Source organism: Astyanax mexicanus, chromosome 1, assembly GCF_023375975.1.
Source record: "Astyanax mexicanus isolate ESR-SI-001 chromosome 1, AstMex3_surface, whole genome shotgun sequence".
NCBI classification, from domain to species: domain Eukaryota; kingdom Metazoa; phylum Chordata; class Actinopteri; order Characiformes; family Acestrorhamphidae; genus Astyanax; species Astyanax mexicanus.
In genome coordinates, this window is record NC_064408.1 from 8,422,443 (window position 1) to 8,448,340 (window position 25,898).

The following is a 25,898-nucleotide window of genomic DNA, read 5'->3' on the forward strand; positions in this document are numbered from 1 at the left end:
TCCTCTCATCTGATCTATAATATATATTTTTCTTAATCTATTTCTACTACTAACATTACCTCTGAGTATTATTTATTGATTGATTTGTAGATATTTAATGTATATTCTAATGTTTAATAAGTTATATTTAAATTAACATTACATATAATGCATATTATATTATTATTTCTATTACTAACATTACCTCTTATTATTTAATATTGAATATATTGCTTTGTAGTTAGAAATGTGCTCTTTTGCTACTTTTTGTGCTATTTTCTTTTAATATTTTAATATTTGAGTCATAATTTGTTTTCTTTGTATTTTTCTGTGCTTTCCCCCTTTCTGGCACTTCTTCCACCATAGGATGAGATCATGGTGAGTAAAATAATCACCAATATCTTTATATATTTTCATACAGTTCTTCCAGTTTCCAGTTTGTGCTTAGGTGTATTGGAATATTTAATCTTCCATTACTATTAGATCTGACAGGTGGGCAATCAATAACTCTGAAAATGTAAATAGATAGGATTATTTCTGATTGTATTTATGGAGAGCAGAGAATGTGAATATTATCAGAGTATATTTGATAATGACTAAAAAGAGAGAAGACCAGGAGGTAACACAGACATGAAGGCAGCCTAAAACTCTCACATGCAAGCTGCAGGACTGTACCACCAATATCTGTGTTTCCAATTGGGGCCAACTTAAAATAATACAACAACTGAATACAGAGAATTACACAGACAGTTTACTCAACTCTCCCAGTCCACTGGAGGCAGGACTAAGTACTGCTAGAAGTCCTTGACAAGGCGCTTACTGCATGCATAAATATATATACAAAATTTTAATATCAATAAAAAGTTACTTTATTTCAGTAATTCAGTTCAAAATGTGACACTATTATACTATATATATGTATTACACACAGAGTGATCTATTTTAAGTGTTTATTTCTTTTATTTTTAATGGTTATGGCTTATAGCCAATGAAAACCCAAAGAATGAGAGTCTTAGAAAATTAGAATATTATATAAGACTAATTGGTACATTTGGCAGTGTGGGCAGTGTGCCAAGTCCTGCTGGAAAATAAAATCCACATCTCCATAAAAGCTGTCAGCAGAGGGAAGCATGAAGTGCTGTAAGATTTTTCCAAACCATCACTGATCATCAGTAAATTTTACATTTCATTTGTAAATCAAGGGATCAGAGTCTGGAGGAAGAGTGGAGAGACACACAGTCCAAACTGCTCGAGGTCTAGTGTGAAGTTTCCACCAATCAGTGATGGTTTGGAGAGACATGTCATCTGCTGGTATTGATCCACTGTGTTTTATTATCAAGTCTAAAGTCAGTGCAGTTTTGTTTTCTCACAAAACACTTACAGCACTCCATGCTTCACTCTGCTGACTTTTAATGAGATGGAGATTTTATTTTCCAGCAGGACTTGGCACAGTCCCCACACTGCCAAAAGTTCCAATTGGTCTCAATAATATTGTAATTTTCTGAGACACTGATTTTTTTGTGGTTTTCATTACAACAACAATAAAAGAAATGTGAAAAGAAATGTAATTGAAATTATGCATTATTATGCTTTGATAGGACATTTTTTGATTGCCCTGTACAGGAGCAAATGCCACCTCTCTGAGACGGGAATGCAAATTAATGTGCATGCATGTGATTACGTGTGTTTATCTTGTCTTCTTCAGGTCATCAGGAAGGGCTGGCTGACCATCAACAACATCGGCATCATGAAGGGCGGAGCTAAGGAGTACTGGTTTGTGCTGACGGCCGAATCCCTGTCCTGGTACAAGGATGATGAGGTGAGCACGTTATCATTACTGTCATAGTGTAAAAAAACAACACTCGCTGCCAATTCATACTGGATCTTTCCATACTGTACCTACTGGAAAACAAGAACACACTGCAGATTCCTGCTGGATTACATTTCCTCCACATTTATTACTGTTAATAATAGCAACACAGCAAAATCCACTGCAGATACATACTGGATTGGAACAAACACTTCACAGGCATTGCTTAGAGACTTTAAATAATACACACTGCATAAAAACATCCAACAGTTAGAAAGTAGAAATCATATGGGAATCCGCACATTGTAAATTCATTCTGGATTATAATTGGCCCACATTAATTACTCTTCACATTCATACTGGATTTAATTCACTTCACAGTTATTATTGTCAGACTGTAAAAACCCACACATACTACAGATTCATACTGGATTTAATTCACTTTACAGTTATTACTGTTGAACTATAAAACTGTGCACACTACAGATTCATACTGGATTTAATTCACTTCACCGTAATTACTGTTGAACTATAAAATCTACACACACTACAGATTCATACTGGATTTAATCCACTTCACCGTAATTACTGTTGAACTATAAAATCTACACACACTACAGATTCATACTGGATTTAATCCACTTCACCATAATTACTGTTGAACTATAAAATCTACACACACTACAGATTCATACTGGATTTAATTCACTTTACAGTTATTACTGTTGAAATATAAAAAATACACACACTACAGATTCATACTGGATTTAATTCACTTCACAATATTTAAAAACTACACACACTACAGATTCATACTAGATTTAATTCACTTTACAGTTATTACTGTTGAACTATAAAACTACACACAATACAGATTCATACTGGATTTAATTCACTTCACAGTTATTATCATTTAACTATATAAAACTGCACACACTACAGATTCATACTGGATTTAATTAACTTCACAATATTTAAAAACTACACACACTACATATTCATACTGGATTTAATTAACTTCACAATATTTAAAAACTACACACACTACAGATTCATACTGGATTTAATTCACTTCACAGTTATTACTGTTAAACTATAAAAACTACACACACCACAGATTCATACTGGATTTAATTCACCAACACAGGCAGACACATTAATGCAGCTAATTTGGAGTTTTGCGGCGTGAGATCCGACGTGTCAGAACTGTAAATGATTGATGGTTTTTCACATCGGAGGTCTCAGACTCTCGACCGCATCGTTACTGTCCACTGTCCAAGACTCAAATCAACGTTATTGATTTACAGTGGAAAACCAGCCCGAACGACCCGCCGTGCTCCACACACACACACACACACTGGTGCCAACACAAGCATTACACACTCATCAGTGCGTGGCGTTTTAATGGCAGCCCTTTTATGTGGAATCGTTGATATTGATTTTCCGAAATAGAAATGATCTCAATCAGACATTTTTAAGTCATTCTGCTTCAGCTTTTTTCTGCTGACTTTGCTGTTCCTAAAGCCACCCAACACCCCCCTCGCTCTTTTCTGTGGAATTCTTTCCACCGCTGTAAGTTTTCTAACAAATGAAGCTCACTGGACGAGGTTCCTCTCAGGAACAGCGGGATGTCTGAGGAACGGCGGTGTTCTCACCCAAAACCAGCATGTTAAAGTTTGCTGCACTTTCAGGATTATACAGCTCCTTTAACTGTTATTTTAATGTGTTTTTGAGTATTTGATCCAGAACCAACAAGACCAGTACTCAGATATAAATATACAAGCGTATACGCACACACACACACAGTCATACCAAACACAGTTTATTAAAAAGGATTTAGACTTACAGAGGTGGTCAGATACAAGCAGGGTCGGAATCAAAATGGCAGAAGGGCTAGGCAAAAAAGAGAACTCTAATAACAAAATAAAGTGTCGGCAACGATAAAAAACAAATCATACAAGGGCAAGGCAAGAGAGTAGTGGAAAAATACAAAAACAGTCCGGTAACAAAAGAGCAAACACAATAAGAAACGCGAGATAGAAGTTCTAGGAACAAGATTTAGTACTGGGTGAGGGGCTACTGAAAACAAGGGGTATATATATACTAGCAGGACCAGGTGTGGGTAATCAGAAACTTGGCGAGTTTGAACACCGTAGCGACACGTGATCAGCGGAAAGTTTGTTGCAGGTGCATGTTGGGAGTTGCAGTCTTAAGTGTGTGTATTAGAGTTCATGGCAGGCAGGCAGACAATGTCAGGACTGACACACACACCATTTTGAATAACAGTGTGTTCCTTGTGAAAACAAAAGAATCTAAAAGCAGAGAGGGTGCGTATTTCTAGCGCAGAAAAACGGGCCAAAGAGTCTAAAAGTTGCCTTAATTAAGGAGTTTTATATTAAGAGACATCATGAAATTAAACATCAATTTGAAAAATCTTAGTTTACACAACACTGTCAAAGATAAAGATAGTAAGTCAAGTAAAATGGTGTGTAAATGATTTCATTTACAATCAGGAAAAAAGTATTATTTAAAGTGGTATATTTTATTATTTGCCTTATTACAGAGTCTTCAAATAAATTTCTCCTTTTGGCCCCCAACAAAAAAAGTTTGGACACCCCTGGTTTAAGGGGTTGGTGCGTAAGTTAGATGTTGTGGTCATTGTGTCTCAAGTACCAGAAATTGTGTGTAAACAATCCAGAAAAACTGTAAGAAGGATAGTGTGAGAGATAGTGTCAAATGCTGCGTTAAAATAGAGAAGAATGAGAATTGATAAAAAGCCAGAATCAGCAGCCATAAGCAGGATATTTTTTGGATAGTTTTTTGGAGATAAAGGGGAGGTTCAAAATGTTAATTTTATTACAATTATTGGGATCTGAGCCAGGTTTAAACACACTTATCATGAATAAATATAGTTTTATGCTTTTATAAAAGTGAAGGAGAATCTGTAGATTTCTCAGGAAATTTTAAGACACGTTTAAGTCAAGTGTAAATTTTACCCCGGGTCAGGTTGTCCTGGTGCGGTGCAGTGCAGCCGACGGTGTGGTCAGAAGGTGGTGTGTTCATTTACGACTAGCCCGCCCATTTGTAGTGTGTGTAGTGTGTGAAACACACCAAAGCTGGCACACACATGTGCATACCAGAGCGTGGAGCTGTCAGCGGCGCCTGTTCCCCCCAGACCGGGGGGCTGCTTCTCATAAAGACCCTCGCTTTCAAAGGGAAAAAAGGAGGGGTTAATGTGTGTACGTGTGGGTGTGTGTGGGTGTGTGTGGGTGTGTGTGTAGCTCAGAGGCTTGGGGTGTCTCTAGTTAGCTGGTTAGGGTGGTCTTAACGAGGAGCATGTGGAGGACATAGAGAGAGAGAGAGAGAGAGATATGCTATAATTCTCTTTAATCTCTCACTCATATATATATATATATATACACACACACACATATATATATATACACATATGTACATCTTTATTCCTCTCTCTCAATATATATATATATATATATATATATATATATATATATATATATATATATATAGTGTCAGATTGCAATGCTACTTGGAAATAAAATAAAAGTTACCAGGAAAAATAAATGATTAAACATGATTACATTTTTAGGACTCTATCGTACTCCCTGTGTAAAGCGCATCGTGATGCTCATTGCTATCTTACACCCCATCAACAGTCTATTTTCACACCTTGCCCCCGTGCCGTTAGAATAGAGTCAGGGTTTAGGAATAAATCTACATATTAATGGGCGTGGTGGTCTGGAAGTGAAGTGTGTTCAGGTAAATTTCTAGCATGTTTCTATTTTGGCGAAAGGAAATACAGCTGCTCCACTGACTCAACAATAAACAGAATAAAGAATAAAATAACACTACTGTTCTCTTAAATGAGCTGCTGGTGTATCTTCACAGTGTGAACGAGCAGCTCAGTATCTGTCTCTGCTGAGACGCACAAAAGTGCCACGCTGTTAAGATACGAATACGCCAAAGTCAGAGCTCACCTGACTATTAAAGGGAATGACAACTGACTCACTGATTGGTTTATTTCATGTTACAGCCAAAGTTAACCACACATTGTTTTGCCCTCACCGAAGACAAACCAACACGACCTAAATCAAACTGCGGGATGTGCATTTGACTGGTTGTAGAGGTTCCTAATGGAGTTCTGCTCCAATATTTTCACACAGTTCCTGCAGTAGATTGTGTGGTAGGTATGGTTGAGAGTGTTGACAGCACATCCAATAGCATCCCACACATTTTAATTGTTATGAAGACAAAGGGTGATCTGGGATGGTATTAAATTGCATCACACACCATGACACACCGTGACAAAAGCAGGACTCACCACTGAGTTTTTTTTCACAATATCATTGGTCATATCTGGTCATATCTGATTAAAATATTTATTTTCTCTCTCTTTCTCTATGTTTATTTATTTGATTATATGTGTGTGGTTGTGTGTGTGACTGTCGAAACCACTGTCTCCTCCTGCTAGGGGTGGGAATCGTTTACTATCTCACGATTCGATTCGATTCCGATTTTGGGGGCCACGATTCGATTCAAAATCGATTTTTGATTCAAAACGATTTGAATTATAAAAATTTCTGCTTCTGGCTTATGAATCTTATTGAAAAAAAACCCTCCATAATATACACTGGTCCTGGAGCAGGTAATGTGTTACAAAAACAATAAAATGTGCAGGAATGTGGGTCTTCAGTGACAGAGGAATCACTGGGATATCACAATGACGTTAATGAACAATAAATAAATAATAAATAACACTGCTTTATTACCAGGCTACTAGCGGTGGTGTGTAGGTGACGCTGCTGGGCTGATGTGATGATAGCAGTGGAGCGCTAAAGTTCAGGAGCAGCTGCTGATTAACTAGTTAATTTTAGGCCGTTGTATTTCTTCAGAAAGGGGGCAGGAGGTGGAGAAATTAATTCATATTGTCCATTCCTTAATTCCTCTGTGATGAGGAGCTGAAATTAGCTCTGATTAGCTTATTGTATTTTTCCGTTCCGCCTTAAATGCTGCAGCCCGCTGCCACCTGTAGCGTTATTTAAGGTGGAACTGGAAAGTTAGCTAGTTAGCTAGCTAACAGTTACTGAAACTAACTACTAGCGATCTTTTTTATGCTTGTTATGAAGCATTCTGCCATAAAACATTGAAACTACACGTTAATCTAAGGTAATATAGTGCTTGTTCTGCCATCTTACCGGTGATTCTCAAACACCTACGCTCTGTGTGTGTCTGGAAGATCTCCGTTTGAAGGGACAAGCGCTATCCCCAGGGTTGCCAGGTCCAACAAAAATACCCAGCCCAAAATCAGTCTAAAACCCGCCCCTCAGAATCGATTTTGGGACATTTTAAATCGATTCTGAATCGTAGTAAATGAGAATCAAGATTCTTATGTGAATCGATTTTTTGGCACACCTCTACCTCCTGCACAGTCTGTGTTTCTTTTTTAAACACACACACACACACACACACTCAGGCCGCCTATGTGTGTTTGCTTTGTTTGGGTGGCACAGGGGTGGCCGAGGTCAGAGCCCACGCTGAGGCCATTTACTGACCCCATCCCTCTCTGTCTAAATAATAAACAATAACCCAGACCACATCACTTACACACACACACACACACACACAGCACTTCATTCATTTTTCTCTCTGGGGTTTCTGATTTGACCTGTCTGAGTTCAGCCCACCACTGTTTTCTTTAGCACTGAGTAGAGCTGCTACGATAACACTCTGCCTGATTACATCAAATAATCTTTAAAACCAATTCACATTTAAAAAAAGAAAGGAGTAAAGGAGAGACAAGAAAATAAGAGCTAAGAAGAGCTAAATAAGAACAGAAAATAAGAGCAGGGAAAACATGAGAAGAGAAGAGAACGAAAAGAGAACGAAAAAAAGAGACTAAAAGACAAGAGAACAGATAAGAAGAGATGAGAAAACATGAACTAAGAAGAGCTACAATGAGAAGAGAAAATAAGAGCAGGGAAAACATGAGAAGATAAGCGAAAAGAAGAGAAGAGAAGGAAAACGAAGAGACTAAAAGATAAGAGAACAAATAAGAAGCTAAGAAGCTAAGAAGAGCTGAAATAAGAAGAGAAAATAAGAGCAGGAAAAGCATGAGAAGAGAAGAAAACTGTAGAGAAGAGAGGGAAAAATAAGATACTAAAATATGAGAACAGATAAGAGGAGATGAGAAAAGATGAACTAAGAAGAACTGAAATGAAAAGAGAAAATAAGAGCAGGAAAAACATCAGAAGAGAAGAGAAGGAACAAGAAGAGACTATAAGATAAGAGAACAGATAAGAAGAGATGAGAAAACATGAGCTAAGAAGATCTAAAATGAGAAGAGAATATAAGAGCAGGGAAAACATGAGAAGAGAAGCGAAAAGAAGAGAAGAGAAGGAAAACGAAGAGACTAAAAGATAAGAGAACAGATAAGAAGAGATGAGAAAAGATGAGCTAAGAAGGGCTTAAATGAGAAGAGAAAATAGGAGCAGGGAAAACAAGAGAAGAGAATGAAAAAAAAGACTAGAGGTAGAAAGAGATGAGAAAATAAAAGCTAAGAAAAGAAGACGAGAAAAGAAGAGATGAAGAGAAATGAGATAATAAAAGCTGAGAAAAGAAGAGATGAAGAGAAATGAGAAAATAAAATCTAAGAAAAGAAGACGAGAAAAGAAGAGGTGGAGAGAAATGAGATAATAAAAGCTGAGAAAAGAAGAGATGAAGAGAAATGAGAAAATAAAATCTAAGAAAAGAAGAGGAGAAAAGAAGAGATGAAGAGAAATGAGATAATAAAAGCTGAGAAAAGAAGAGATGAGGAGAGATGAGAAAATAAAATCTAAGAAAATAAGACGAGAAAAGAAGAGATGAAGAGAAATGAGAAAATAAAAGCTGAGAAAAGAAGAGATGAGGAGAGATGAGAAAATAAAATCTAAGAAAAGAAGACGAGAAAAGAAGAGATGAAGAGAAATGAGAAAATAAAAGCTGAGAAAAGAAGAGATGAGGAGAGATGAGAAAATAAAAGCTAAGAAAAGAAGACGAGAAAAGAAGAGATGAAGAGAGATGAGAAAATAAAAGCTGAGAAAAGAAGAGATGAGGAGAGATGAGAAAATAAAAGCTGAGAAAAGAAGACGAGAAAGGAAGATATGAAAAGAGATAAGATGAGAACAGAAGAAGAGATGAGTTTAGGAGAGATGACATGAGATGAGGAGACATGAGAAAATAAAAGATAAGAAGAGATACAAAAAAAGAGAACAGGCTAGAAGAGATGTGAAGACTAGAGAAGATAAAAGGCTAGAAGATATGAGACTAAAAGAAAAGAGAAAGGGACAAGGAAGAGAAAACAGTACAGTACTGTACAGGACGCCTGCAGGGGGTTAATAAAACCCTGCATCAGCTGCAGAGCTACAGGACACAGCAGCAGCAGCAGCAGTGAGGAAACTGGATCCTCTCATTAAAAATCAGAACCAGGACACACACAGGACTCACTGACCACACCCTACTGGCCCTCACCTCAACCTGGAGTCAGCTGTCCTCTTCATTACCTAACATCAGCTTTATTAATCCCACCAATCCCACACAAACACACATCAGAAATATCAGCTCATATCATCTCTTCACATCACATCTAACCTCCTCACTTCTCTTCTAATCTCCCCTTTTCTTCCCATCTTATCTTATCTTTTTTATCATTTTATCAACTTATCTCTTCCTTTTTTTAATCTCCTCTCTCCCATCTCTTCTTTTTTCTTCTTTTCTCATCCTGCAGTATCTTATCTCTTTTCTTTTTTATCCTATTATCACCTGATCTCCTCTCTTCTCATCTTTTCACTTCTCTTCTTTCCTCATCTTATCTGATCTCTTTTCTTTTTTATCATCTTATCACCTGATCTCTTCCTTTCTTATCTCCTCTCTTTCCATCTCTTCTCTTTTCGTCTTTTCTCATCTTACAATATCTTATCTTTTCTTTTTTCATAAACTTATCACCTGATCTCTTCCTTTCTTATCTCTTCTCTTCCCTAATCTTCTCTGTTCTTATCATATCTTATCTCTTTTCCTTTTTATCAACTTATCACCTGATCTCTCCCTTTTTTATATCTCTTTTCTTCTTTTCTCATCTTATCTTTTTTCTTCTATTGTCTTATCTTATTACCCGATCTCTTTCTTTCTTATCTCCTCTCTTCCCATCTCTTCTCTTTTCTTATTTTCTTATCTTATCTTATCTCTTTTCTTTTTCTTTATTTTATTACCTGATCTCTTCCTTTCTTTTATCCTCTCTTCCAGACTCCTTTCCTTTTATCTTTTTTCATCTCATCTGATCTCTTCTCTTTTTATCTCTTCTCTTCTCATATCATGTCATCTTTATTATTATTTTTTCATCTATTCTTAGCTTTTCACTTCTTTTCACTTCACTTCTCAACTCTTCTCTTCTTTTCTCCTTCTTTATCCTTTAATTTTCATCTTTCTTCTTTTCTTGTCTTTTTCTTTTTGTTTCCTCTTTTTTCTGTTCTCTTCTCATCTTTTATTTTCTCTTTATGTCTATTTTCATATCTGTTCTTTTTTCTTCTCTCATTCTTTTTTGTTTATACATCTCTTTTTTCACCTCTTCTCTTTAATCATCTAGCATTCATCCCTCTCTTATTTTCTCATCTTCCCTCTTATATTCATTCTTCTCCTCTTTTCTCTGTGGTGCTCTGCGTGTTCTGGCAGGGTGTTTGGTGATGTGGTGGTAGTGGTGGGGTATGTGGGGGTCTGTGGTTTTGGGGGGATGGTGGGAGTGTAGTGTAGGGTTTGGGGGGGCTGTGTTGGGGGGGTTGGGTCTGTGGTCTGTTTTATATTAGTGAGTCCGGCTCTTTGAATCAGGTGAAGCCAGCGATCCCCAAAGCCTCGCAAAAAACTCAGCAGACATGAATGAAGGAAAGCCAAGCACACGAGCCAGCGCAATCCCCCCCGATCCCACCGTTCCACTCTCACTGACCCCCCTATTAACCACACACACACACACATACACACACATATACACACAGGTATACTCAATCACACACCCTTACAGAAACAAACACACACATGGCCTGCACACACAGTGCTTAAGGAGTGAAATACGAGACATGTGCATACCCTACCACGGCTACCACACAAGGACAAATGGGGGGAAAAGCGTGTGTGTGTGTGTGTGTGTGTTTAAGGAGCTGTAGGCATCTTTATTGAGTTTGGCTTGTCCTCATCAGCAGATGTAAAGCAGTCACCACCAGCAGCACAATCAAAGCCCTAAACCGAGACCAGTCCAGCATCTCCTGTTTGTTGTTAGGTCTCTCGTCCATTCTCTCTCTCTCTCTCGCACTCTCTCTCTCTCTCTCTTTGAGTTACATTAGCTCAGTGTTTGGCAGGGATCTGGTATAAGTGGCTCTAAACTGTGGAAAAGTGCATTTTCCACTGATATCCAGTAGAAAATCCCTCAGTATGAGCAGATTTACAGCAGCACTGTGTAATGTTGTGTATGTAGGAGCTTTTATTCTGTAAAACATATAAAACAAATAGTATTAAACTAGTAAATATGCTTTTTTTTCTTAAAATATCACACCTATTTTCTACAGAATAATCTTAAAAATAAAGGTGTTTAAGTAATGCAAACATTTGTTAAAAATATTTTTCTTTTTAAATTTTTGAAAAACGTATCTGATTTGACTAAATACTGTACATGAATTATTATTTTTTAGCTGGCGAAATCTTCTTTGATTAAAAAAAGAAGGAGCAACATTTTCTGTTTTTTTCATGTATTAACTTAACATGAATCTAGCAGTGGTTTTTTACACCCTGTCCAGTGGACCAATAAAAGTGCTCCAAAATAGTTGTCTGATTTTTTGGGGGGGGGGTAATCGCCATCATATAATGATATTTGTGAAAACTGTTGATTGGATTTTAAACAGAATCCTGTTTTCATAATGCACCATGAACGTATTTATAATACATTATGTTGCATACATAATACCTTATAATGACCATCATAAGCTTATAAGCTATGATAACTTATACACTGCACAGTAGTCTGGACAAAAAATGGTCACACACTGTAATATTTGGTTGGAACGTCTTTAACTTATTACAACATGTAGAAATGCTCCAAAATGACCTCCATTAAAGGTGAAAAGGATTTTTTTTATTCTCCGGTAATTCTGAAGATACAGGGTGTGTGTAATTGTGTGTGTGAGTGTATGTGTGTGTGTGTGTGTGTGACAGTGTAGATATGTATTTTCTCGTTGCACAGACTGGAAGGTCTGTAATAACTGGTTTCAGATTTTTTGGCTTTGTAGGAGATGCTGGGTCTCCCTTTAGAGCACAGGCACACACACACACACAAGTATAGGAAACCTACATTGGGGCTTAAAATAACGTGTAACCCTGAATCTCTGAGTGTGTGTGTGTGTGTGTGAGACGGGGTTGTATGGTATGTGTGCTGTTTGTGGTGTGAGAGGATGTTGTAATGCAGTGCAGACGTTTAAGTGGAACCATGTATGCCTGTGGTTTAGAAGTGTGTGAAACTCAAGTCTACACGACCCACACATCTAACACTCCTCTTTCTTATCCTCCATCTCTTTATCTCTCTCTCTTTCTCTCTCTCTGTCTATATATATCTTTCTTTCTATCTTTGTTTCGGTTTCTATTTCTTTGTGTTTTTGCTGATAGACAATGCTCCCCAGCCTTTGGGTAATTTAAACTATTACTGTGACTAAATATTATGAATTGAGATTCCACACTAAATCCTATATAAATCATTATGGTCGTGCAAAGGAAAAAATATATATTGCCCTCATGCAAAAACCTTGTATCTTCATTTTTATGTTTTTCACTATTTGATATGAAGTTAGTCTGGTAGTTGCTTAAATTTTATGATGAATGGACCAATAGAAATGCTCCAAAATTACTTTGCATTGACTTTCTTTCAAAGTTAAGAACGTTTTTTTGTCCTTCTGCTCTGTTTGACTACATTAAAAATATCACTTTAGTATCATAGTGCAGCCCTTATAAATATCATTGCCCTTTTTTAACACCTTTTTAAATGCTAATTTTACTGGTTGTTTTATTCTGCTTTTGTTATCAACTTATCAACCCTTAAAAAAATTAAATATACTGATGAGTAATGTTCCTATATTATATGATCATATTATTACTTTTTATACTGCTTGGTTCAGGTTTGATTTTTATATCTCATCTAAATATGAGCTGTTTATGGAGATTTATAGTTGTTTCTACTTCTGAATCACCCGTAATTCCCTTTATTACATAAAAGCGTAGAGTAAAATGTGTCACATGAACATACAGTAAATCCTCTTTGTTAATTAACGGTGTTCGGTTAGAACTGTGAATAAAGTGAAAGTCAACAATATATATATAAATATAAATAAAGTAATTAGTATGGTGTGAGGTGTGGACACTTGTGAAATAAAAAATGAAAAAGAACAAGCTTGTTTTTTTCTGGAACATTTTTATAGTTTATTGAGGAGTTTTTACACAGCTTTTAAACACATATCATGTCCATCAGTTTACAAACACACAGCACAGTTCACAGTGGCCCACAGTGCTCATCCGCGTAAGCTGCTGACCGGGTCAGTGACGGGGTTGTGGTGATGGTGATGATGATGATGATGGTGATGGTGATGATGATAGTGATGGTGGGTTTAAGGGGGGACGTCTCTTGAGCTTGCCCACCCAGCCTAACCAATGTGCAGACTACTGTACAACCGCTACTTCCTGAACAGGTAGTCTGAACACTGGGTAGGCGGGACAGGCCACTGTCCACTCCCCTCACTGCAGCAACACACACACACACACACTCATACACACACACACACACACTCATTCACATGCACAAATTAATATGGACCTATACTACTATGGCTTGTATGTGGGGCAATTAAGTTAATTTCATAATTCTAGAGAATTTTAGTATAATTTTAATACTGGCTAATACTGAAATTCTAAATTCTGCTTAAACTATTATTAACTATAAACTGTTTGAAATATTATTTAACATAATTTAATAATATGAATTAGCAATTAACAATTGTGCAACCACTCATAACTATTGAATAATCACTGTTACTTTTACTGTAAATAATGAATTATATAGAACACAATAAATATAGATTATTGTGTATCCACTATGAATCACTAAGAAAATATCATTAATCTTTCAGTTTTAACTCAATAATTTTTAACTAAATTATTGAGTAGCCACCATGAAGTACTGTGAAAATTCTATAAATTATACAAAAACTTTTACGAACTATAGACTTTAGATTTTTTTAAAGTGACTGTAGTAAATGTATTGTAAATGTAGGAAACTGTAAATACTACTATATTTGTAAATTTATAAATTTATAAATTCTATGAGTGAGTACTACGTTTTTTTACGTTTTTTTATTTTACATAAATACATAAAATACATCACACTAAATTTGCATACCTTGTGTTGTTTTTTTTTATTAAATGCACAAATGTGTTGGGTATGACTTAAATACTAAAATACAGTTAAATACTAAATAATTAAATTTAAAGTTAGAGTTATCCAGCAACTACTATAAATGAATATAGTTAATATAATTACTATGATAAAAGTTATGTCGTTTTGATAGTAAGATACTGAAATGTATTATTGAAATGTATTATTTTAGATTCTCTATTTACATATACACTCACAAGTATTTATACCTTATTTCTGTTTGTTCCAAATTAAGCACAGACTGTCGCCCACTGCTCGCGGTTAGTGTAGAGACGTTAGCACACTCACCCAAATCTGACCAATAGCGGCAAGGTTTGCCAGTGATTGGAGAGAAATGATGGCTTGTGATTGGCAGTTTCAGTGCCACTTCCTGCCTCCTGTAGAGCAGAACACATTCCATAAAGTCTCAGGTTTCACACAGAAACCCCCCAAATTTTACAGCGCACTGCTGAAAGTACCTAAACTAATGTGTACGGCTAAAATTTCCATATCATTTCCATTGTATAACTGTGGGTTATATTCGTTTAGGTCATTTTTTAATAGTTAAAGCTTGATTTTAAGCTCGATTGTCCATTTAAAACTTTTTTATATATAGTTTAAAGGGAAATTGCATAGATTTAAATCAAGTAATTGTGGCATTTTGCCGCTTTTAGAAAATACGAGGATATTTTACTGCGCTAAAACACACTTCTAGCAGACGTACAGTGAACTTAAAGACTTGATGCCCTCGCTGACCCCTTCCTCAAGCCCACCTACCTATATCTAATGCTCTAAACAACCAAATATCAAACTATATAACCATGTAATGCATGAGAATATCAAATTTTGATCAATAATTCCAGAACAGAGTCAGAATCCAGAGTCTACTGACTTAACATAGTGAATGTTTTTTTTTTTTTTTTTCCTGCCTAGTCCAGGTCAGACAGAGTCTTCGTGTCTTGAGTCGTCGTCTCTGGGAAATCCATTACTTTTATTACTTACCCAGCGATGTGTCCCAACGCTGCCTCTTCACCTCTCTTTACCGTGGCTCTGTAGGAAGAATTAGAATGCAGAGCATTAGAAAGATCATTTGTCTTTTTGCTTTGATTTGTTATAGTTTTTTTAAACTAAAACATTAAATACAGACAGATTAGCAACAGATAATTTGAGAAAACAACTAATATTCGATTAAAATTGGATATTAAAGACTTATTATATTGTTTGACCACTGCTAGAAGAGTGTGCTTAAGGCCTAAGATCAGTGGTACACTGTTAAAAAGTATGTTAAACTCGTAGGAACCTTAAAGAAACGTTTTTTTGAAGAATATTTCTCCATTAACGTTTACTTTAAACAGTGTAGAGTGGATGTAGGATTGATTTAATCAGTAAAAAAATGGAAATTGATCAAAATTGACTAAAATATACTGGATTTTCTTCCCAAAACTCTAAGAAAGGTTAAGGTTGAGGCAATCCTCAACTTTAAAACCCAGATCTTAGCACTTAAAACACAAGCAATACTCTACCCCATCCATCCTGAAGCTTCTGGTAGAGTCTTCTCAGCACAGATGTTTCTCCTCAGGCTTCACCCATCCCCTCCTCGTGGGTCTCTTGAGTAGACAGCAGACAGCCAGGCCATACCGGTCAGCACTGCCCTCTCCAGACCCTCTCCAGAAGACCCCTGAACCTAAAGATACCAAACCGAGGTCCACCACCGCTTATCGTAGTAATTTCGTAGACGTGTTCGGCCCCGGGCGCTGCTGGACGCATCTGTCCTACCGGGTGGCACGGCGGCTACTCGCAGGCTTGACGTGGCAGAGCGCTGTTAACTTTCCCAGTGAGAGAGAGTGAAGAAGAGAGGGAGAGAGAGGGAGCGAAGGAGATGGAGGAGAGAGAGGAGGCGGAGCTAACTTAAATAAAAAAAAACTAACCACCCCCTTCTAACCACCCCCCTCTCTCGTCCGCCCGCACGTCTGTCCATCCGTCTTGCCCTCCTCTGTCTGGCTTTTCTTTCCTCCACTCCTGCTTTTTGGGGAGGCAGCAGCAGGAAGTGGCGGGTCAAAGGTCAACAGGAAGTGGAGCGCATTAATTTGCAGCACACGTTGTGTAATTGTTAGGGAAAGGGGGGTTTAGGGAGGAAGGTGAGGGGAGAAGAAGAAGGAGGGGTAGGCTGGTACACTCTTTTTTGTGGGGGAATGTTCAATATTACTATTCAATATAAGGAACGTTTATAAATGTGTTACATGTGTGGAATACACTATTACACATAATAATAATAATAATAATGTACACATATATAAAACCCATCCAGACTTGATGAAGGAACAATTAAGTAAACATGTAGTAACCTATACGTGTTAAACAATACAAAAATACTCTGTGAAGAAGCGTTTAGGCGCTCTTATCTGGGGAGCTGTTAACTTTTAGCGGTTTCTGAGGCTGGTAACTCCTGATGAGAGCCAGTTTCATCATCTTAACATTTTTTATGGTCTTTGTGGTGAGTGTACTTAAGGATACTTTCAAAGTTCTTAAAATTCTTCTTTTCAGATTGACTGACCTATATTTCTTTTTAAAGTATTTTTTTTTGGTAACACTTTAAAATAAGACTACTTTTATAAAGGGTTTATGAATGGTTTATAAATGAGTTTATTAATGGTTATTAATTAGGTTGCAAATACTTTAAAACCCATTCATAAGCAGTTAATATAACACATAAATAGAAATGGCAACAGTGAGCTGCCAATTAGCAAAATAATGATTCCACACTCATTTACACTGTCAAACCTCAGATCTTTCTAGATACTGAGTTTTCCATCAATCAGCATTAAACTTGTCATATTAATATATTTGTAAATATGTTTAACTATTTACCATAAATTAAATGACTAAGTTGTCACTGTTGATGTGTTTTAACTGCCTATCAATGGTTTTTAAGGCATTTACAACTTAATCAATAATACCTAATGATCTAATTTATAAACCATTTGTAAATCTTTTATAAAGGAAGTCTTATTTTAAAGTGGTACTTTTTTATTTCATTATTTAAGGTAGTTCTTGCTTCTCATAATCTGGATTAGAACATTACTCAAATAGAGCTATTATTCACTGTATACCTGTAACTCTACCTCTTCACTACTTTACAGCTGATGCTCTCAAACACTTTATTAAGAGACAAGAAATTCAAGTAATTAACTCTTGATGAGTTCAGCACAGCTGTTAACTGAAAGCCTGAAATTCCAAATGGCTCTACCTCATAAAGCTGGCTGAGAAAATACAGTCAAGATGTTCAAAACTAAAGTCATCTAAGAAAAAGGTGCTACTTAGAAGAATCTAAAATATTTTTTGTTTAACACATTTTCATTTCAAATTAATGAAAAAACACTGAATTTAAGGTGTATCTTTTCCACATTTTTTTACGTTACAGCCTTATTCCAAGTTGTATTAAATTGATCTCTTTCCTCAAAATTCTACACAAAATACCCCATTATTACCATGTGAAAAGGTTTTCTTGAGAGTTTTGAAACTTTATTACAATTAAAAAACAAAGAAATCATATTTACATAAGTATTCACAGCCTTTGCTTAATACTTTGTAGAACCACCTTTGGCAGCAACTACAGCCTCAAGTCTTTTTGAATATGATGCCACAAGCTTGGCACACGTCTCTTTAGGCAGTTTTGCCCATTCTTCTTTGCAGTACCTCTGAAGCTCCACCAGGTTGGATGGGAGACGTCTGTGCACAGCCATTTTCAGATCTCTTCAGAGATGTTCAATGGGATTCAAGTCTGGGTTCTGACTGGGCCACTTCAGGACATTCACAGAGGGGTCCTGAAGCCACTCCTTTGAGATCTTGTCTGTTTGTTTCTGATCGTTGTCCTGCTAAAAAATGAACCGTCGTCCCAGTCTGAGGACAAGAGTGCTCTGGAGCAGGTTGCTTGACTGTAGGGATGGTATTGGCCTCGTGATGAGCAGTGCCTGGTTTCCTCCAAACATGACGCCTGGCATTCACACCAAAGATTTCAATCTTTGTCTCATCAGACCAGAGAATTTTGTTTCTCATGGTCTGAGAGTCCTTCAGGTGCCTTATGGCAAATTCCAGACGGGCTGCCTTGTGCATTTTACTAAGGAGTGGCTTTGGCCTGGCCACTCTGCCATACAGGCCTGATTGGTGGATTGCTGCAGAGATGGTTGTCCTTCTGCAAGGTTCTCCTCTCTCCACGGAGGAACGCTGGAGCTCTGACAGAGTGACCATCGTGTTCTTGGTCACCTCCCTGACCAAGGCCCTTCTCCCCCGATTGCTCAATTTAGATGGCCGTCCAACTCTAGGAAGAGTCCTGGTGGTTCCAAACTTCTTCCATTTACGAATGATGGAGGCCACTGTGCTCATTGGGATCTTCAAAGCAGCAGAAATGTTTCTGTATCCTTCCCCAGATTTGTGCCTTGAGACAATTTGGTCTACAGACAATTCCTTTGACTTCATGCTTGGGCATGTTTGCACTCTGACATGCAGTCAACTGTGGGACCTTATATAGACAGGTGTGTGCCTTTCCAAATCATGTCCAAGGAACTGGATTTACCACAGGTGGACTCCATTTAAGCTGTAGAAACATCTCAAGGATGATCAGTGGAAACAGGATGCACCTTAGCTCAATTTTGAGCTTCATGGCGAAGGCTGTGAATACTTCCGTAAATTTAATTTCTTAGTTTTTTAATTTTAATAAATTTTCAGAACTCTCAAGAAAACGTTTTTTCACATGGTCATAATGGGGTATTTTGTGTAGATTTTTGAGGAAAGAGATTAATATAATACAATTTGGAATAAGGCTGTAACGTAACAAAATGTGGAAAAAGTGAAGTGCTGTGAATACTTTCCGGATGCACTGTATACATATATATATATATATATATATATATATATATATGACTCCATGTGCGGACATTATATGAAAATAATCTGTGTGTCTTTATGTGTGTGTATGAGCAGGGGTGGTGTGTGTGTGTGTGTGTGTGTCGGGCCGTGTGCATGTGTGGGAGTCGGAGTGGATGACTCTGGAGGCTGCGTGGCTTTGTAGCCGGTGGAGGAATGTCGGAGTTTTCTGGCGAGCGGGCAGGGTTGTAATAACTCCAGATGTGCGGCCCCGCTCGGCCTGCTGTGTTTTTTCTGCTGAAGCTGATTTCCTTTCCCTGTCCCGCACGAATAAAGAGGCCTTTATGCAGCACCCCTCGCAACCCAGCGGCACCTCCAGCACACCCCCGAAAGCCCCCAACACACACACACACACACACACACACACTTACCCCAACCCCCCGAAAAAATCAGCGCAGAGGGCAGACAGTGAGCGAGGCTGGGGAGCAGGGTTGAAATCTGGAGCAGATTTGGTGGATATAGAGGTAATAGGACGGACTGAAGGCAGCGGAGTGATCTGTACACTCCGGCAAGTGGCTCCAGACTGCGGTTTAGCACAGATCCATCATGGAAAGACTTCTAGTCTGTTTTCTAGTCCACAATTTTCAGTCACTGTTTTTCCTTACATCTCACTGTTTCCATCTCTCTCTCTCTCTCTTTCTCTCTGTTTACCTTTTCCTCTCTTCACTCTTTAACCTTTAAACCCTAGGTGCTTTTATAAATAAATATATATGATATAATATAAATACACTGCCTAGCCAAAAAAAAAAGGTCACACACTAATATTTTGGTGCACCGCCTTTATCTTTAATTGCAGCACACATGCACTGTTGCATTGTTTCGATAAGCTTCTGAAATGTCACAAGATATATTTTAATACAGTGTTGCTGGATTAATTTTTCACCAAGATCTTACAGCTGCATTGATGATGGTAGAGTCTGACCACTGCACAAAGCAGCTCTTCTCCATCCAGCACATCCCAAAGATTCTCAATGAGGTTAAGGTCTGGACTCTGTGGTGAACTCTCTCTCAATCCATGTGTGAAAATGATGATCTCATGCTCCCTGAACCCTGAACTCTTTCACAATTCCAGCACCATGAATCCTGACATTGTTATCTTGGAATATGGCTGTGATCATTACTATAGTGTCCAGGTTCAGGTTTCCCAATCAAGATAAAACTACACACAAAGGAGACATTGGCTGGCTGACGAAAAGCCTTAATGGCAGGCAATCCATCCATGAGAGAAAATACCATTCTCCTCTCTTAGTCTGATCATTTCCCGCCTCTTAAAGTCTTTAAACTGGGCAAATTGTCTTTAAGTACATTGTAAAGGCATGGCTAGCAGTGAATGATCTCTCACCAGGAGGTGCACTACCCAGATGTAACCTCTGTAAGCCTTTTTATAGGGCTGTATAAAATGTATTGATGATACTGAGGCTTTTACCCATTTTTTTAAGATTTTTAAAGTAGTGAGTGAGCATCAGGTCCATGTTGGTCACAGTAAAGTGGATCAGCATGTCCAGTTGTTTCCTATCACTGTGTGAGGTAGCTCTGTTGTGCCTGTACTGTTGGATACATTGTGGCATAATTGTCTATTTAGTTTGTATAGAACTGTCCTACATTCTTGTATCATTCATCACCTACATTATGTGGGCGGAGTCTCTTTATAGTTGACTTTACTTCAATCAACCTTTATTTAAACTTGGAGTACATTGAGGGTGGCCCTCCTTTACAGTGTAGCCAAGCCAATATATTGGAAAGGGATTGGTAAAGAAAAAGAATAAATAAATAATTAGACCCAGCATTTTAATAAGACATAAGATATTCAGAGTGGCAGTCTGTATTATTTTGTTTCTAAACTGAAAGCAGAAGCATTTCTGAGTAGGAGTTCTTCTGGCCACATCACACAAACTTACGTAGTTACGTCACATGTAGAGTCTCTGAAAGAGGATCTGGCTCGGTTTTACTGAACGCAAATGGCTGGTGGAGCAATAGAGACTTCAGAAGTGGAAACTAAAACCTCAGTAGCTCATTCACTCATAATAAAACCAAAGCGTGAAGTTGAAATTAAGTTTCAGACGGAGTGTGCTCTCTCTCTCTGACTGAACATAAGCTGGAATCGGATTCATTCGCTCTGAAAAGAGACCGCATCACACCCACCCAGTTTAAAATGATTCTTCCGCATGCTCAGTGCAATTACCTATTCTCACCAGAGAGGGCGCTAAATCTCAAAACGTACGGACATCACCTTTAAAAATAAAATAAATAAGATAAAAAAAATAAGAATCGTAGGTAAGAAAATCTAAATGATAAGAATGCAACTACAGATTAATAAATAGAACTGAGAACATAAAGGAGTAAAAAAATATCAATAACTAAAAACAATAAAAGAAGAAAAAAAGAAAAGAAAAGAAACTACAAAAGAAAGGTTAAAAGACACCAAAAACAAACCAAAATCAAAAATAAATACGTATAAATATACCAAAATCATGGAAAAAAAAGTTTGTTAATTTTGGTGAGTTGTTTTCCATTATGCTAGTGTTATGCTGAATTGTGCCTCCCTACCAGAATCTGATTTTCTTCATGTGTGCACATGTAACAGATTCATCTACAGTTTTTTTAGGATTAATCTACAGTTACAGTAGATACAGGAATCAGCAGCATAATCTGTTGTCCCCATACAAAGTGGAGTTGGATTTCAGCCCAACACTGATTCTGTTTCTTCTTCTATTGTTTATAATGAGTGGTGATAGACTTCCTCAGTTTCCTGTAATTAGTCTGAAAGTCTTACCAAACGAATTGGACCAATGTTCAAACTGACCCTGAAGAAGAAAACCTTCTTTTTTGATCGAACCAAATGTTGGCCCTTTGATCTGGTTTCATTCTTGCTATTTTGGTTCAGACCAAAGCGACATCAGAAGGCAGTAGCAGGAATGAAAGGGTTAAACCACTAAAGATCCTCAGTCTGAGTCATTTAAACACTCTTTTGTTTAAACTCTGAGACCTTTGCGTCTTCCTTAACCTCTCATTTGCCCTTTATTTTGTATAACTGCAGCCTCCGTCAGTAAACTGTGGGGGGTAAATAGGGATGGCAGCGTTGGCGGAGCTGGGGCAGCGTTCCTGAGACACAGATCCAGAGAACGCTGTGTCTGTGGCTGAACGCTGTGCGGTGACTGTGTTTGCTTTAGCTACGGTTTCTCCTCTCGAACCTGAGCAAAGCACGTCTCCTCAGGGAGCTGGGTCAGCAGTCCTGAAGTTACACAGCCCAGCCAAGAGAAAGAAAGAGAGAGAGAAAAAAAGAGAGAAAAGGCGGGGAAAGAAAAGAGAAAAGAGAATGCTGAAGGTTTTACTCAGGACTGGAAGAAATGACTAGTCCAGGCTGTCTCGTTTCTTATTGTTTCCAGTACAGCTCAGCTCTGCTGCATTTCAGAAGCAGCGTGTTCTTTCTTGAGCGGGTTAAGAATGATAGTTTGGTTTTAACCCCTTAAACCCCACAATTCAGACTATATTCACATCCTTCTTCATATTCAGCTTTATATTCAACACATGCAGTTGTCATATAATGAGTTTCAGGACATATGGCATTACTGGATTAATGTAAAGATGAATTTGTTGTTTAAGATGTTAAAGCATTAAAGTAAATAAAATTTTACTTAAGTTTATTTGAGTTAAAAGCAAAGCAAAAAGAAGATCTTGCTTCTTATTTAAGGGGTTAAAGTAAAGGTAAAATTGTGTCAGTGCAAGATGACTTGGATGGGGTTAATATACTACAGTAAACTCCAACATAAAGGGTTAAAATAAAGTAAAAGATGACTTTATATGGTTTAGGGCAGTAAAGTAAGGATACGTTAAGGGTTTTCACATAGATGACGACTGGTTAGTGTTCACATACTTGTGAACTTTGCACTACATGTGTTACTGGATGAGCAATATTTATCACTGTGCAGCGGCTACCCGGAAAGTGTAGCTGTAGCACTGTTGCTATTAGCATAAACGCAGATCATTCCAACTGTCCACACACCGTTGCTGCACTGCCATAGGAAACTAGCGGTCGCCTGTCGCTTTCCAGTGTGAACGCAGGGTTAGGCGCTTGTACTGGGTCTCTTTCTCTCTCTCTCTCTCTCTCTCTTGCTCTCTACATTTCACTTGCGCCGTTTGTCTGTCTGTCTCTCTCTATGTCTTTCGCTCGCACCATCTGTCTTTCTCTCTCTTGCTCTCTCTCTTTCACTTGCAACGTCTGTCTGTCTTTCTCTATGTCTTTCGCTCACCCATCTGTCTGTGTCTCTCTTGCTTGCGATGTCTGTCTCTCTCTCTGTCTCTCTTGCTCTCTCTCTTTTGCTCATGCCACCTGTCTCTCTCTCTCTCTCTCTCTCTCTCTCTGTTTAAAAATCAAATGCTGATATTTCTTAATCAGTTAAAGTAATGCTGTTGTTTTTGTTCTTAATAAAAGGCCACAATCAGGCTCATTGTTTGTTTGTTCCAACAAGATCTGAAAGTTGAAGCCTCTCATGATGACAGTAGGAGAGAACCCTGGTTTCAAGCATTTAATAAAAAAAACTTGAGCTTCGTTAGAACATTCCATCCCAAAAAAGATTCATTGTTATTATGAAATAAGAAAATGTGAAGCTATACAGAATGACCAGCCTCTTTATTTTTTCCACCAACCGTACTGAAATCTTTTCGAACTGTGGGGTTAATACCGAGGTGTGAACCATACTGTGAATTTTTTGTACCGTTACACCCCTAGTTTACACTGATTTTCACAGTAGTGGTGATTCTAACAGTGAGCAAGCATCACACGGTACATGTGCTGTAACACAAAGCATGTGGTAGTAATCAACTTCAGCGTACGGAAGATAAGAGCAGGGCTGAGAAACCCGTCTGCAGAGCTGTGAGGCCTGCGAATCTCAATGAGCTGTAGAGAAGATAAGAACGAGCAGAATACAGCCTCTGCACTGTGTGTGTGTGTGTGAGTGTGTGTGTTATCAGTGTGATATGTAGTGCGCGGGAGTAGCACTCTAACACCACTGCCAGACGTCCCTCTAACGTTGATGAGATCAATATCTGTCTACACACACATTGCTGTATAGTGTGGTGATGAGGTATTACACCTACAGATCCACACTTAAAAACACACACTTAAACACACACACACACACACACTTACACACACTCCGCAGCTTGAGAGGAATCAGACTGAAAAAAAAAAAAAAACACAGCATGTTGTAAATGGCAGCCGTTGATAAGAAGAAGCTGAAACAGGGCTGCTGCACTGTAAACCGGATGACGGGAGGAAGAGTGAAGAGGAGAGAAGAGAGATGGAAGGGAAAGCTATGGAGGCATGCACTGTTCCCACATCCCCACTGATGAGATAAACAAGTGTGCTCGTTTTTTATTCAGCATGTTCTGCCTTTTTTAGACCTTTGATTCTCCTCTTCTGCTTACTACGAGAATTAGAATGATGAATGGCAGCACGGTGGCTTAGTGGTTAGCACGTTCACCTCCCAGCACTGGGGTCTTGGGTTCAAGTCCCTATCTGGGTGGAGTTTCCATGTTCTTTCTGTGTCTGCATGGGTTTGGATATGGACAAAAACATCTTAAAGGAGAACTCTGGTGTAAAATGTACTTTTACTGTAGTAAAACATGATAAAAAGTTCTTACCTTTGATGAAAAGCACACCTCCACTCTCCCACAGCGTTCCGAAATCCAGAAATTTTAATACTTTGTCCAAACACCCTTCAGACTGGGTGATACGGGGCATAATTTTCCCTGATAAATCGCGTTTTCCTCTGTTATCCAGCTCAAAGTAGCTCCACACCTCTTTGCTAGAATCTGTAGAGCCCTGACATTTAAAACAAGGAATTAACAAACATTGTTTACATCCCATAACGCTAGCTTTAGCTCCGAGCGCCGCCATTACTGTACTGATAATAGCATAGACATGTATATACATAGACTCTGCATAGCCTGCCACCTGGCGTCGGCTGCAATGCTAGGCGGAGTCTATGTATACATGTCTATGACATCAATATAAATATGGCGGCGCACGGAGCTGAAGCTAGCTCTATGGGATGTAAACAGTGGATTTTAATAAGCTTCTTGTGCACTTTTTAAGTTATTAATGCCTCGTTTTAAATGTCAGGGCTCTTTGGATTCTAGGAGGAGTGGAGCTACTTTGAGCCTGAATAAAGGTGTATAAAGTGATTTATCAGGGCAAATAATGCCTCGTATCACCCAGTCGGAAGGGTGTTTGGACAAACTGTTCGAATTTCTGGATCTCAGAACGCTGTGGGAGAATGGAGGTGCGTTATTCATCAAAGGTAAGTACTTTTTATCATGTTTTACTAAAACAAAAGTCCATTTTAAACTGGAGTTCTCCTTTAATTTCTTTGCAACTTTGAATTCCAACAAAGCAGCATTATCTGTTATTATCTTTTTGCGTATAGATCAGAAGCTACAATTTTCTTGGTCAATTTTGTGTGGGCTAACTGTTAAAAGAAGTCTAAAACCATGTAGGAAACTTGCTTTTACCCTCTTTTCTCTCTCTTTGCTTTTCCTGACCTATAATGCTGCATCAGTGTCGATCAAATGCTGCATTTTATGTCATGTAGAGCCACGGATATGCATCAAATGCATGGTCAATGCAAAAAAACAAACTTTCATGCCCAAACAACAGCACTAGCAAGTAGGTGCCACTCCAGTCCTGCCAGCTCC

At 38.0% G+C, this 25,898-nt stretch overlaps 1 protein-coding gene across 1 annotated transcript in view; it reads left to right on the top strand.

Moving 5' to 3' along the window:
- dnm1a (dynamin 1a) overlaps positions 1–25,898 on the top strand; it is a 145,065-nt gene that overhangs the window by 75,865 nt on the left and 43,302 nt on the right. Inside the window, exons 14-15 of the mRNA XM_049486370.1 lie at positions 346–357; positions 1,685–1,798. Of these exons, the coding sequence (XP_049342327.1) occupies positions 346–357; positions 1,685–1,798 (126 nt within the window). The remainder of the gene's footprint in view (positions 1–345; positions 358–1,684; positions 1,799–25,898) is intronic.